At 57.0% G+C, this 11962-nt stretch overlaps 3 protein-coding genes across 13 annotated transcripts; 1 reads left to right on the top strand and 2 right to left on the bottom strand.

The window, feature by feature from the left end:
• Positions 1-278: 278 nt before the first annotated feature.
• On the top strand, positions 279-2682 carry RNF5 (ring finger protein 5). The gene is made up of 6 exons (XM_030850626.2): positions 279-466; positions 1421-1439; positions 1536-1648; positions 1758-1812; positions 1889-2006; positions 2112-2682. The coding sequence occupies exons 1-6, from the start codon at positions 327-329 to the stop codon at positions 2207-2209; spliced, it is 543 nt and encodes a 180-aa protein (XP_030706486.1). The 5' UTR covers positions 279-326; the 3' UTR covers positions 2210-2682.
• Positions 2683-2853: 171 nt separating this feature from the next.
• Positions 2854-8127, bottom strand: AGER (advanced glycosylation end-product specific receptor). Of its 11 annotated transcripts, XM_060308113.2 has the most exons (12): positions 7029-7120; positions 6779-6829; positions 5666-5772; positions 5332-5524; positions 5091-5155; positions 4894-4981; positions 4565-4798; positions 4342-4472; positions 3786-3927; positions 3484-3510; positions 3241-3367; positions 2854-3118 (listed from the first exon to the last, which is right to left on the bottom strand). In XM_060308113.2, exons 4-12 carry the CDS (start codon positions 5381-5383, stop codon positions 3019-3021), a joined length of 966 nt encoding a protein of 321 aa, XP_060164096.1. In that variant the 5' UTR covers positions 5384-5524; positions 5666-5772; positions 6779-6829; positions 7029-7120; the 3' UTR covers positions 2854-3018. The 11 variants fall into 11 exon arrangements, with proteins under 11 accessions (XP_060164096.1, XP_069902818.1, XP_069902819.1 ...); XM_070046717.1 differs by having other exon boundaries at positions 6779-8127; XM_070046718.1 differs by having other exon boundaries at positions 4583-4798; positions 6779-8127.
• PBX2 (PBX homeobox 2) lies at positions 7323-11780 on the bottom strand. The gene is made up of 9 exons (XM_030850614.2): positions 11540-11780; positions 10456-10529; positions 9969-10216; positions 9680-9870; positions 9320-9455; positions 9047-9200; positions 8576-8664; positions 8367-8453; positions 7323-8244 (listed from the first exon to the last, which is right to left on the bottom strand). The coding sequence occupies exons 1-9, from the start codon at positions 11758-11760 to the stop codon at positions 8152-8154; spliced, it is 1293 nt and encodes a 430-aa protein (XP_030706474.1). The 5' UTR covers positions 11761-11780; the 3' UTR covers positions 7323-8151.
• Positions 11781-11962: the final 182 nt, after the last annotated feature.

The raw sequence follows: 11962 nt of genomic DNA, 5'->3' as shown, positions 1-11962 counted from the left end.
CAGACGAATAAAGCCCTCCCTGGCCGGGGCGACAGGACGTATGGAATATTTACCAATCCCATGGCACTGCAAACTGACCGTGACTGTTTTAGCCAATAGTCATCGTGCAAGGGCGGGACCGCGTAAACCTCTTTCCTCCCCCGCCCTTTGGACCAGTCCTTTCTTTCGATTCTGTATGATTGGCAGGCACTGAGACCAATAGTGATTAGAAAACCTTGAAGCCTGCCAAAAGATCGTGGGCAGGAGGCGGTTTCTCGTTTGTTGCGGCGTCTGTATGTGTGTTTCGGGGGATTAAGGGGCACGCGGGGGGCAAAACAGTACCGGCCATGGCAGCAGCGGAGGAGGAGGACGGGGGCCCCGAAGGGCCAAACCGCGAGCGGGGCGGGGCGGGCGCGACCTTCGAATGTAATATATGTCTGGAGACTGCTCGGGAAGCTGTGGTCAGTGTGTGTGGCCACCTGTACTGGTGAGAATCTGAGAGGGGTGCGAAAAGGAGTGGGGCTCAAATTTATACTGGGGAGGCTGGGGCCGGGGGGGACCATACAGTCATACAAATAATCGGAGGGCACATTCTCATAGGTGAGGCTTGAGGGGGGTTCTTACGTGTTTTGGGGTATGTGTGGGCGAGAGGGTCACGTCTGTACAGAGGAGAACTGTGGAAAGGAAAGTCATAGCAACTAGGAGCCAACCTAGTTGTGTTAAGAGGTGCGTTAAGAGGAAGTGGGGCGCAGGGGGTGGGCACTGCACATCTGTGCAGGCGAGACGCGAGCCACCTTACCCCAGGGAAGGGAGGGGTCTTAGCTGTACAGGTGGGATCGGATTAGACTCAAAGGTTAGGGGAGGCACGCATCAGTTGAGTAGGGGGACATCTAGGGAAGGTGGGATCACATGCAGGTGAGATATGGCAAGGGGTGGTATGGGAAACTTGGGGACAAGGGCACTGTGGAGGGGCAGCCCCCAAAGGTTAAGGAGTTGTGGAAACAGGGACTTTGTTGGGCATAGGAGAGAGGAAAAGGAGTAGCGGGAGAAGGTGCTGGTAAAGGGGGTTTGGTCTGGGAGTGATGGGGGCAAGGGTAGGGCTGGGGCTGAAAGAGGAGACCTGGAAATGGGTGGTTGAACAGGACTGGAAATTAAGTCGAAAAGCAGAGAAGGAAGGGGTGAGGATTTGTGTGTGTGTGTGTGTGTTTGCTGGGGGAGAGAAGAGAGAAGAGGGTTGAGTATGTTGAGGATGGATGTAGCTTTAGGTGTTGGAAGATCAGAGAAGCAGCAAGGCCAAGTTGGCTAGTATGGTAGGGGTTGTGGAAAATATGAAAAGAAACAGCAGGTAACACCTGGTAAGAGGGGGAAAGATGGGACCCTGAGGTGGGGTCTGTGTCTCTCTTTTGTGTAACTGGTTTGACCTTTCTCGTTCCCCTTCCAGTTGGCCCTGTCTCCATCAGGTGCGTACGCAGAGGAGATGAAGAGGGAGATGGGGAGGTCTGAGGAGCTGGAAGACCCTTCTGTGTACTGGAAACCACTACATTTTTTTCCCCCAGTGGCTGGAGGCACGGCCAGAGCGGCAAGAGTGCCCAGTGTGTAAAGCTGGGATCAGCAGAGAAAAGGTTGTCCCCCTTTATGGGCGAGGGAGCCAGAAGCCCCGGGATCCCAGGTGAGAGAGGGGAGGTGATGCTGAGGGAAGGTGGAAGGTTCTGCTTGGGGAGTGGGGTGTGGAAGAGGAGGGACTACTTCCTGCTGATAGGCCCTCTCCTCTTCCTCAGATTGAAAACCCCACCCCGCCCCCAGGGCCAGCGACCCGCTCCAGAGAGCAGAGGGGTGAGTCTTGTCTGATTGTATTCCTTCCTTGCCAGAGACTTGCCCCGTTCCCCACTGACTTTCTTCGTCTCCCTAGGGATTCCAGCCATTTGGCGATACTGGGGGCTTTCACTTCTCATTTGGTGTTGGCGCTTTCCCCTTTGGCTTTTTCACCACCGTCTTCAATACCCACGAGCCATTCCGTCGGGGTACAGGTAAGAGCCTTCCCTCAGCTCCTACCAGCGAGCCCCCTGAATCTCCTCAGCCCCGCTTCCAGCCTAGAGTGGATGTTTCTTCCACAGCTTTCCTCTCTTCCACAGGTGTGGATCTAGGACAGGGTCACCCGGCCTCCAGCTGGCAGGACTCCCTCTTCCTGTTTCTCGCCGTCTTCTTCTTTTTCTGGCTGCTCAGTATTTGAGCTGTGTCTCCTTCCTGCCCACCTCCAGCCAGAGGAAAATCAGTATTGGGGGTCCCTGCTGACCCTTCCTTACTCCCGGACCCTCCCCTGTAAGCCCTCCATTTTTGTTGGCTAAGGGCAACCCTGGCCACTTTCCAGGAGGGTGTGGGGAGGAGTGACACCTGTGCATGGAATGGGAGAACCTTTGCTCTGAACTGCTCGCTCAGTCGCATCGTAACTCCCAGCTCTGGGAGAGGAGGACGGACTGAAGACAAGGTCTGTCTCCCCTCTCTCCTGATCCTTTGCTTTCCCCCCCATTTCTTGATTTGATGTTGAAAGGTGGGCAAGGCTCCCTCTGACTCTCCCCCATATTCCCCTTGTTGATTTAATTTAATTTTTCTCTCCCCGGTGTCTAATGTGGGTCCTGACTCGTAAGTGCTTCCTTCCCCTCACTACCTCCTTTATTACAAATTCAATAAACAAGTTGAGATGTATTCACGGGAACTCTGCCCACCTTTGTCCATCCCTCCTTCCTTCCAAGACAGGAGCATTTCTCTCCAACTTCAGTAGATGTCGGTGTGGTGTGGTGAAGCGTGGGGGTGAGACCCTCTCCTTCAGGGCTCTCAAGGGTGCAGGGGGTGAGGGCATCACACATACACAACAGCAAATGTGTCAGGTGTTTACTCATCACTGTTTGTGAGAGGCTCTGGTTGTGGAAGAAAGTTTGGGGAGGTGGGGTAGAGATTATACAGGGGAGAACTGGTCTGGGGCCAGAAAAGAGGGTGGGAAAAAAAAAGGGAGCTGATGGATGGGGTCTGGCTGTGGGCTTCTCAAAGCCCTCCTGCACTGCTTTCTGCTGCCTCAGGCCCCTCGGGCTGATTCAGCTCCGTGCGCTCCTCCTCTTCCTCCTCCTGGTTTTCTGGGACCTTCCTGGGGAGGAGGATTGGGGAGAATTCTGCACATGGTTCCCAGCACTCCGTCATTTCTCTCCCCACACCCCTCCTTGCTGCCTGGAAGCCCTTAGTTGGAGGTGTCTGGCTTCCTCCACTCACCTCTCCTCTCCTCTGCGTTGCCGCCTTTGCCACATGATGACCCCAATGAGCAGGGCGGCTGTCCCCAGGCCTCCCAGGATCCCCAGGGCCAGGGCTAGAGTTCCCAGCTCCGGCCCTTCCACAGAGCCTGTAGGGAGACGGGGAGAACTGAGGGCACAGCCCTCACAGTTCCTTTTTTGTTGCCCATCCCCTCAGTCATGCTGAGGTCTGTCTGCTTCTCTCTGACTTTATCCAACCCCTCACCTGCGGTTGGCCCCTCCTCGCCTGTTTCTGGAAAACAAAGTCAGAAGGGAAGGCTTCAGTTTGGGAGAAGGCTAGTGGGAGCCCCGGCGGAGCCTTTCCCTTTCTTCAGTTTAGAGGGGAGAGGGGACAGGCTGGGCTCTTCTCTTGGGTTGTGTGGGGCAGAGAAGGCCTGGGTGTGGCTGCACTGAGGGAAGCATGGGGTGGCTCTCGGGGACAGTGTTAGCATAGGGTAGGGAATTGGAACCTGCACTGTCCCTCAGCCGCCCCCAGGGTCTCTGGGATTTGGAGAGAGGTCTCCTCACCGATGATGCTGACGCTGACAGCATGGCTCTCCTGGGGCCCATGGCTGGGATGGGTGGCCACACAACTGTAGGTTCCCTGGTCCTCAGGCCCTACCTCAGGGAGGAGCAGCACGGAGCTGGTGGGAAGGGGCAGGGGCATGCCCTGGTGGGGAAAAGGGGACAGGAGACTTTTTTTTTTTTTTTTTTTTTTTGCGGTACGCGGGCCTCTCACCGCTGCGGCCTCTCCTGTTGCGGAGCACAGGCTCCGGACGCGCAGGCTCAGCGGCCATGGCTCATGGGCCCAGCCGCTCCGCGGCACGTGGGATCTTCCCGGACCGGGGCACGAACCCGTGTCCCCTGCATCGGCAGGCGGACTCTCAACCACTGCGCCACCAGGGAAGCCCCGACAGGAGACTCTTAAAACCCCTGCCAACACATCCCATACTGCTGTCTTTGCCTCCACATTATCAGACACCCTTGTACCTCCTCGCCTGCCTCGCTCTCCATGAAGCCCCTGCCCTCCTAGTTGCCAATGACGTATCTCGCTACCTGCCAGCCCCCTCTCCAGGTCACTCACATCCTTGATCCAGTGGATTTGAGGAGGGGGCTGGGCAGGGGCTTCACAGGTCAAGGTCACGGTACCACCAGGAGCTACTGCTCCACCTTCTGGCTCCACCACCAACAGGACTTCCTCCAGTGGCACAGGCTCTGGGGGTGGGGAGGGACATGAGGTTGAGAGTTACACCTGTCTATGGTCCCAGTGGCCATGGGCTTAACCCTCTCCTTCCTGAGGGTCATACCTTCCGACAGGTGCTCACCCAAGTTGGGGCCCTCCCCAGTTCTGTGCTCACCCCAGACCCTGAGCTGGATGGGGGCCGTGTGCAGGGCTCGGCGCTGGGGAAGGCCAGGGCTGAAGCTACAGGAGAAGGTGGGGTGGGGAGCTCCTCCCCGGGCTGGGGTCACCATCAGCTCCGAAAGGAGTGTGAAAAGCCCTGTCTCAGGGTGTCTCTTGGTCTCTTCCTTCACAGACACTCCTATGGTGAGGGGAGGACAAGGCAAGACATTCCAGGGTGGGTATGGGAGAGCAATCAGAAAGAAGGCAGCTAGGAGGGGAGACGCTGGGACTCACCTTTGCCATCAGGTATCAGGGTTTTCCCATCCAAGTGCCAGCTAAGAGTCCCTTCAGGGTAGCCCCCCTTGGACACACATGTTCCCACCTGGGGAAAAAGTGACCTCATCGTCTTTGAAAATAAGAGAATGCACACACACAGCTACACTCCCCTCCCATTCTCAGGACCCCTTTCCACATCTCGCCTTTTCTTCTACCTTATCGGGGACACCAGCCATGAGTTCAGAGGCAGGATCAACAATTTCTGGCTTCCCAGGAATCTCTGAAGGAGAGAAAATTCCAATCAGAGGCTGCAGCTTTGAAGATACACCCCAGCTGTGGGAATGGGGGCAGCTGAAGTCAAGTTCTCACATGCCAGGGCCCGGGAGTCAAGGGCTGGGGTAGAAAGCTTTTCCTTAGATGAGAGGTGGGCTGTGAACAAGGCCCTGGAACCCTTACGATAGACTCGGACTCGGTAGTTGGACTTGGTCTCCTTTCCATTCCGGCTCATTGCCCGGCACCGGAAACTCCCCTCATCCTGGATCCCAACAGCCGGCAGGAGGAGGGAGCCGTTGGGGAGGACACGAGCCACGCTATCCCAGGGGCCTCCCTGGGGAGATAGGACCTTCCAAGCTTCTGTCCGGCCTGTGTTCTGGGGACAGAGGAGAGGGGCCTCAACAGTGCAAGCCGTTTGGGAAAGGGCTCATGAGGTAGGGAGGTAGGGAGGTGGGGAGGAGGAGATGCGAATCGTCATTGGTCTCTCCGGAAGTGGGGAGACAGGAGCCCCACTTACCAGTTTCCATTCCAGCTGCTGGGGTGGTTTCTTGGGGGCCCCCTTACAGTTCAGCACCAGTGGCTTCCCGATCCTGGCTGTGATGTTTTGATCCCCTACTACTGCCCCTGGGAGACAGCACCACAATGGAAGGGCAGGAAGGGAGATGGGAGCTAATAAAACTATAACAGGGCGGATGAAGGAGATTGAAAAGCAGTACCCAGGTTCCTGGAAAGTTGTGGGCAGTTTCGGGGACAGGGGCAGAGTGCTTTCTGCGGGGAGGATTGGTGTGGGGGTGGGGGGGCAGGGCTCACCCCACAGACTGAGGACCAGCACCCAGGCTCCAGCTGCTGCCCCTGCTGCCATCCTGCTTCCTTCCCAGGCTCCTGGCTCTGTCTGCCCCTTGCTGCTGTGGCCACCACCCTAGGTGGGGCTTGTACCCTCTCCCCTGCCCCCATCTCCCCCGTCTTGTCCCGTCACAGGGAATGCTAGGAATTCATGCCTCTCTCAGACAAGAGTCCTTCAGGTACTGGGAGAAACAGCTGTCACCCCACCCCTGGGCACTACCAGCCTCTGGGTACAGCCACATCCATGGGGGTGGGGAGTGCATCTCCTAGGGTCTCTTCATCCCCTCAGGACCCCCAACCTATTGCACCAGACCACCCAGGGCTACTGGACGACTAGGCGAGGTTGCTAGGCAACAGGGTTCAGGTCTGGCTGTTTCCCATGGAGAGGAGGCAGGGGTGAAACCTGGGGCCTGGGTGGTGAGGTCAAGGCCGGGGAACTCAGGGGAAAATCCTGTTTGGGGCTTTATGAGAGAAAAAAAGTTCTCATGTTTTTGAAAAGAATTCTCAACTAAACCCAGGGAAAAAAGAAACTTCTTTATTTAAAACTGTGTTTTTTGTTTTTTTTCTGTGAAACTACAAGTTTACAAGTGAGGAGAGAACTGCCCCAGGCCCATGCCTCCCGCCCCCACCCATCACACTCCCGACCTGCCTCCCAGTCCTGCCTAGATCTTTGACGGGAGGGGTTCCCCACTGACAGTCTTGTGAAATCCTGAGGATATCTGAGGGGTTCAGATAGTAGGGTTCAGGGCCGAGGGTGGGACAGTGGTCATTTTACCTTCCCTCATACCTGGCTTTTTGCAGCCTCCCTCCTCTCTCTCCCCACCCTCTCGATTTTGGACTGAGAAAAAAAAAAAAAAAGATACCTCGTTTCTGGGGAAACTGAGGGAGATACATACACAAACACCCCAACCCATATTTAACATATTCGGCAATAACCCCCCTCCCCATCCTTCCCCCTCCAATCTGCAAATAGTGGTTTAAAAGAAAGATTTTAGATGTGTCACTCACAGGGGAAGGTGACATTTGCTCAAAATTACCGAGTCTAGCCCTGCCCAAGGGTGGTGGGGAACAGGCTGGCAGAGCAAGCCCTGACTGCTTCCACAGCAAATGCAGCAGAAAGCTGCCTGCACGAGCAAAGAACACCTCGGTGGCCCTGGAAGCAAAGGAGAACACCTAAGTGATTTCAGGGGGCAGGCTTGGTGCCCTGCTAAACGTACTTCCTGATGAACAGGAGTGGAGGCAGGCAGGCCTCTTCACCAGTTCTATTTGTTCCCCTTTTTCTTATCATGACCCCTTTGGCTATCACCCCTAATGTGGGAAAGCAAGAAATGAAAAAAAAAATCAGCATATTTATAAAAACATCTACTTCCCCAAACTAAATTAAAAATTAAGAACCACCACCACCACCAAAAATCCCCGAAATAAAAATTAAAAAAAATACAGATGGATCCCAGGGTTAATTTTTCTTTCCTTTAAAAAAAAGTTCAACCCCAAAGCCCAGTCAACAATTCCCTAAAGTAGCAGAAACTCCCTCCGAGGTAGATATCTGAGTCAGACACTCCCGTCCACCGAGCGATTCTATTGGTTTAAGATGAGCTGCGTATGAGGTAATAAAGCCGTCTGGGGGGGCAGGGGGGTGGGGAGGCACAGGGGGCGTGGCCCATGTCCTCTGTCCAGAAGTCATGTCCCCATTTTTGGCATCTCTGGCTGGGCAGGGCTGGCATCTCCACAGATCCCAAAGCAGCTAAGTGGGGTGAGGGAAGGAGAGTGGGGGAGCCCAGAGAGAGAGAGAGAGAGAGAGAGAGAGAGAGACAGAGAATAGTTGTACGTGCGTGTATGAGAGAGGAGGAGAGGAAAACTCTGAAAAATAGGATTCTGGGTGCGTGTGTTTCTATGTGAGAGAAAAAGGGGGAGAAAAAAAGAATGAAAAAGGGAAAAAAGGGGGAGACAGACCCCACTCTCCCCTTAAGAGGCCCCATCTTCCCTGCCATGTAGTCAGCACCCCCAGCACTGAGAGAGTCTGGCCAGGGAGGGGATGACCCCCGTTTGCCCTTCTCTATCTTGTGCTTCTCCTTTGTCTGGGTTTTGTCCTCTGGATGCCTGCGTCCTCTTCAAGAGGTGCCTTGTGAGCCCCAACCCCTGTGGCCCTGAGGGGCGAGATCAGTTGGAAGTGTCAGAATGAACGCTCCCTGGTCCCTCTGTCGGGGATGTCACTGAGGACGGGGTCACAGCCTCCTGCCAGCCACCGTTTGCCTGGAAAAAGAGGCAGACAGTTGGGGTAAGGCTTTAGGAAACCCAGCACAGGGGACAGCGCTGCCAGGGAAAAGGCCCTCGCATCCTGGTGAGAGGTGGGGAGAGGGGCTTCAGGTACTCACCCTCATTTCCCGAGGGCTATACATCTGGCCTCCCCCGAGGTTATCCCCGTAGCCCCCTGGCCCCATCGAGTGTCGGAGTGATTCCACCTGCAGGCAACAAAGGAGGATAGGACACAGTGAGAAGCCTCAAAGGAAAAGAAGTCTCATATCCTAAAGTAGGGAAACTGAGTTTGGGAAAGCCCTACTCAAGGCGAGATGGACCACCTGACCTGGGAGGCAGAGTAGGAATCTCCGTTGAGCCCGGGCATCCCCAGAAACATGTCACCGGATCCTGAGAGATTGAAAGAGCCGCCAGAGCCTTGGGGGAGCAGAGGGGGAATGAGGGAAGAGTGTAACAGAGCCTGTGATGGCAGACGGGAGGCTCATCACAGCTCTGAGTTTTCAAAAAGCCCCCTGAACTAGCTCTCTGGGGGTTGGGCCACCGTACGCAAATTCTCTACCAAACAACACTGCAACACTCAGAAGCAGGCTGTTCCTGAGCCTCCCCTGGCCACTTGCTGGAGGAAAGGCAGAAGCAGCTTCACTAGAGTGGCCTCTGCCCCGATATCCCCACCCCATCTCAGCTTGGTCCCTCTCACCCCAGAAGGCCCCCTCTCTGCTATGATCCTGCCTAGATAGGAAGTTGGAACAAAAGCAGGAAGCGCGCAGCAACAGCCAGCCAGGGTGGCAGCGGGATCCACCTGCGGAGGAAGGGGGCGTCGGGGAGCTGGTGCGGCTGTGGCCTCCCTGGGTGACTGACACAGCGGTCTTGACGGCATAGATGTTTGCCTCCTCTTGGAACTTTCCAATATTTTTCTTATAGCGAATCCGCTTGTTGCCAAACCAGTTGGAGACCTGTGGGGTGTGGGGCAGAAAGGAGGGTCAGGTGGGAACCTGTCCCTCTGTAAACACCTTAGTCAACAGGATTGGAGAGCGCTGTGCCCCCAAAGCCCCTCCCCACGCCTCCCCAGTACCTGAGAGACGGTGATCCCGCACTTCTTGGCGAGCTCCTCCTTTGCCTCCTCACTAGGGTATGGGTTACTCAGGTGGGAGTAGAAATACTCATTCAGGACCTCAGTGGCCTGTTTGCTGAAGTTACGGCGTTTCCGTCTACAGAAGAGAGGGAGAGTGAGTCTACAGGAGAGTCTACAGGAGAGAGGGGGTGGTGAGGAGGATGCTGGTGTCCCGGCAGGGCCACCACGTTGATCAACTCCAGAGAGCACCACTGTCACGGGGTATACGGTGCTGTGTTGCACAACCTGGTGGCCCAGAGGCTTGGAGAAGGACGTGCAGGGGCTGGGGGCTGGGGGCTGGCCTGGGGCCCCGGGCCGCACCTGGCGTCCAGGAAGCGGGAGCGCAGGATCATGACGGCCTCGCAGGTGCTCTGCTTCAGCTGCATCTGGATGGCGCTGAACTTCCGGTGAATGATGCCCACCATGCGCTCCATCTCCTTGGGCGCCACGGGCCGCGTGCGGCTCTGCTCCCTCAGCAGGTTCATGACGTGGGTTGTGAACTCGTTACACGCCTGCAGGGGGGCCCGTGGCCTGGTGAGGAGGAGCCCCTTGGCCTTGGGATTCCCCCTAAGGGCCTCTCCCTCCACCCACTCCAGCTTCCTCTCCTCACCTGCTCATACTTCTCCAGCTCCGAGTGGTAAATGTGGCGGATCTGGGCAAGTTTGCTGCGATAGTCCGAGTGTTCGATGGAGTTGTCAGGGGACACGCCGCCTCCGGAGGCTGCGGCGGCCGCAGCTGCTGCGGCTGAGCCACCCCCTTTCTCAGGCCCGGCCACACCCTCTGCCAGAAGCATGTTGTCCAAGCGCATCAGCTGTGGGTCCACAGGCTCCTCCTCTTGGGAGCTTCGAATGCTGAGGCCTAGCATGCAGGCGGGTGGACTTAGGGACCCAGGGACCCCACAACCAGCTCTCAGCCCTCCTGGTGCCTCCTGGAGACCCAAGCCTCCAGGCCTGGGTTCCCTCCCAGGCGCCCCCTTAGCAATCTTCCTGACCCACACTTTCCTCAGTGCCCCAAGTTGTCAAACTCGTAGCCCCAGTTCTATAGTGAACAGGGTTCTGTCCCCAGAGTTGAGGAATCAGAAGGGGTGACCCACGTACCAGTTTTCTCCTTGATTTCACACAGGACGCTAAAGAGAGCAGGCTTCATTCGGTGGCAGTTTAGGGCGTGTTTCCTTGGGAGCAATGGGAGAGAAAAGTTGAGAGGCTACAGAAATGGGGGAGTAGGAAAGACAACCACAAAGCGACACACCCATGAGGCTAAGAGAGGGGAGCCTGGGAATAAGGGAGGTGGTGCGTAAATCTGTGGTGGGAGAAAGCAGGGTTGGAGGCCGAATGGAGCTGGGAGGTTCTTGGGAAGAGCTCAGCTCCCAGTGTGGAGACGTGGGGAAGCTGCTTGGGTTTGGCCGGACAGAGGGAAGGTGCAGCAGGCTAAAGGCACCGTGGCCGGGTGGAGGTTGTGGGAGATGGTCTAGAAGCGTACAGAGGGGATTTGGGGAATGGCTGCAGAAATGAGAGATTGGGTAAATTTCAGCGGAGACGGGAGGCTGGGGAGAAGAGTCAGAGTTTGAGGTGCCAGAGGGGGCTAGGGGTGCTGAGCTAAAGTGGGTAGCTCAGTATAGAGGTGTGTGAAGGGTCCTGGGACCGAGCAGGCTGGGGGCTCTGATGCTCCTAGTGTCAGCTGAGCAGGGGCAAAGGGTGAGTGAGGGCCCTTGGAGGCTGGGCCATGCATGGAGAGAAAGGGTCACAGCCCTGGAAAGGGATGTGGAGGCCCCTAGGATGAGGGTGGGCTGGAGAGTTAGGGGAGAAGACAGCATAGCTGTTTCTTAGTGTGGGAGCCAGAAGAGGGCTCTGGAGATGGAAAGATGTTCCAGGGGAGTGAGTGAGTGAGTGTGTTGTGTGTGTGTGTGTGTGTGTGTGTGTGTGTAGGCGGGGGTCAGTGACAGACCGGGGTGGGGTGGGAGTGAGACCATCTAGCGTTCCCCTTTTTGAAGGTTTCAGGGACTGGGGGTGAAGGAAGGTTTGAGAGGGATCACTTATCTTGGGGCTCCCGGGAGTAAGGGGAGGAGAGAAGAGCTGTAGTATCCTGGGGAGGGTCCTGGAGTTGGGGGGCTCCCAGAAGATTCAGAGCTTGTGAATGGGGCTTCTGCTGGGTCTGTGTGGGGACCGGGTTGGGGGCACTCACTTGGCCTGGGCCTCGTCCAGGCTCTGGTCGGTGATGGTCATTATCTGCTGCAGAATGTCCCCGATGTCTTGCTTCCCTCGGCCTCCCGGGACCCCCCCGCTACTCCCACCGGGGTCTCCACCACCGGGAGGTTCGCCAGGGGCCCCAGGCTCCCCACCCACCAATCCAAGGCCCCCCCGGCCCCCGCCTGGAGGGGGCGGCCCCAGCAGCCGCTCGTCCATAGTTGGGGGGGGGCCCTGAGGCCCCCTCCCTGCTCCGCCCCTCCCCCCCGCGCCTGGTTACTTCCCCCCCAAACTCGCTGGGGCCGCTGCTCCCTCCGCCCCAACCCCCGCCCGTCTCCCCCCCTTCCCGGCTCTCCCGGGGGTTCACCCCGGCCCTGAAGGGAGACCTGGGGTACCGTCTGGGCCCCCCACGGGAGACCCC

This window comes from Globicephala melas, chromosome 11, assembly GCF_963455315.2.
Source record: "Globicephala melas chromosome 11, mGloMel1.2, whole genome shotgun sequence".
NCBI classification, from domain to species: Eukaryota; Metazoa; Chordata; class Mammalia; order Artiodactyla; family Delphinidae; genus Globicephala; species Globicephala melas.
The sequence above is the reverse complement of the archived record's forward strand: the minus strand, read 5'-3'. Positions and strand labels throughout refer to the sequence as shown.

Bases quoted from the DNA above. Each gene is read 5' to 3' on its own strand.
- RNF5 (XM_030850626.2), top strand. From the start codon at position 327: ATGGCAGCAGCGGAGGAGGAGGACGGGGGCCCCGAAGGGCCAAACCGC. The intron at 1,649-1,757 runs GTGAGAGAGGGG...CCTCTTCCTCAG, and splicing joins CAGAAGCCCCGGGATCCCAG to ATTGAAAACCCCACCCCGCC. The intron at 2,007-2,111 runs GTAAGAGCCTTC...TCTCTTCCACAG, and splicing joins GCCATTCCGTCGGGGTACAG to GTGTGGATCTAGGACAGGGT.
- AGER (XM_070046716.1), bottom strand. From the start codon at position 6,010: ATGGCAGCAGGGGCAGCAGCTGGAGCCTGGGTGCTGGTCCTCAGTCTG. The intron at 5,525-5,665 runs GTAAGTGGGGCT...CTCTGTCCCCAG, and splicing joins AGCAGCTGGAATGGAAACTG to AACACAGGCCGGACAGAAGC. The intron at 4,473-4,564 runs GTATGACCCTCA...CCCCACCCCCAG, and splicing joins GGGTGAGCACCTGTCGGAAG to AGCCTGTGCCACTGGAGGAA.
- PBX2 (XM_030850614.2), bottom strand. From the start codon at position 11,760: ATGGACGAGCGGCTGCTGGGGCCGCCCCCTCCAGGCGGGGGCCGGGGG. The intron at 10,530-11,539 runs GTGAGTGCCCCC...ATTGCTCCCAAG, and splicing joins CTGGACGAGGCCCAGGCCAA to GAAACACGCCCTAAACTGCC. The intron at 8,245-8,366 runs GTGAGTACCTGA...CTCTTTTTCCAG, and splicing joins ATAGCCCTCGGGAAATGAGG to GCAAACGGTGGCTGGCAGGA.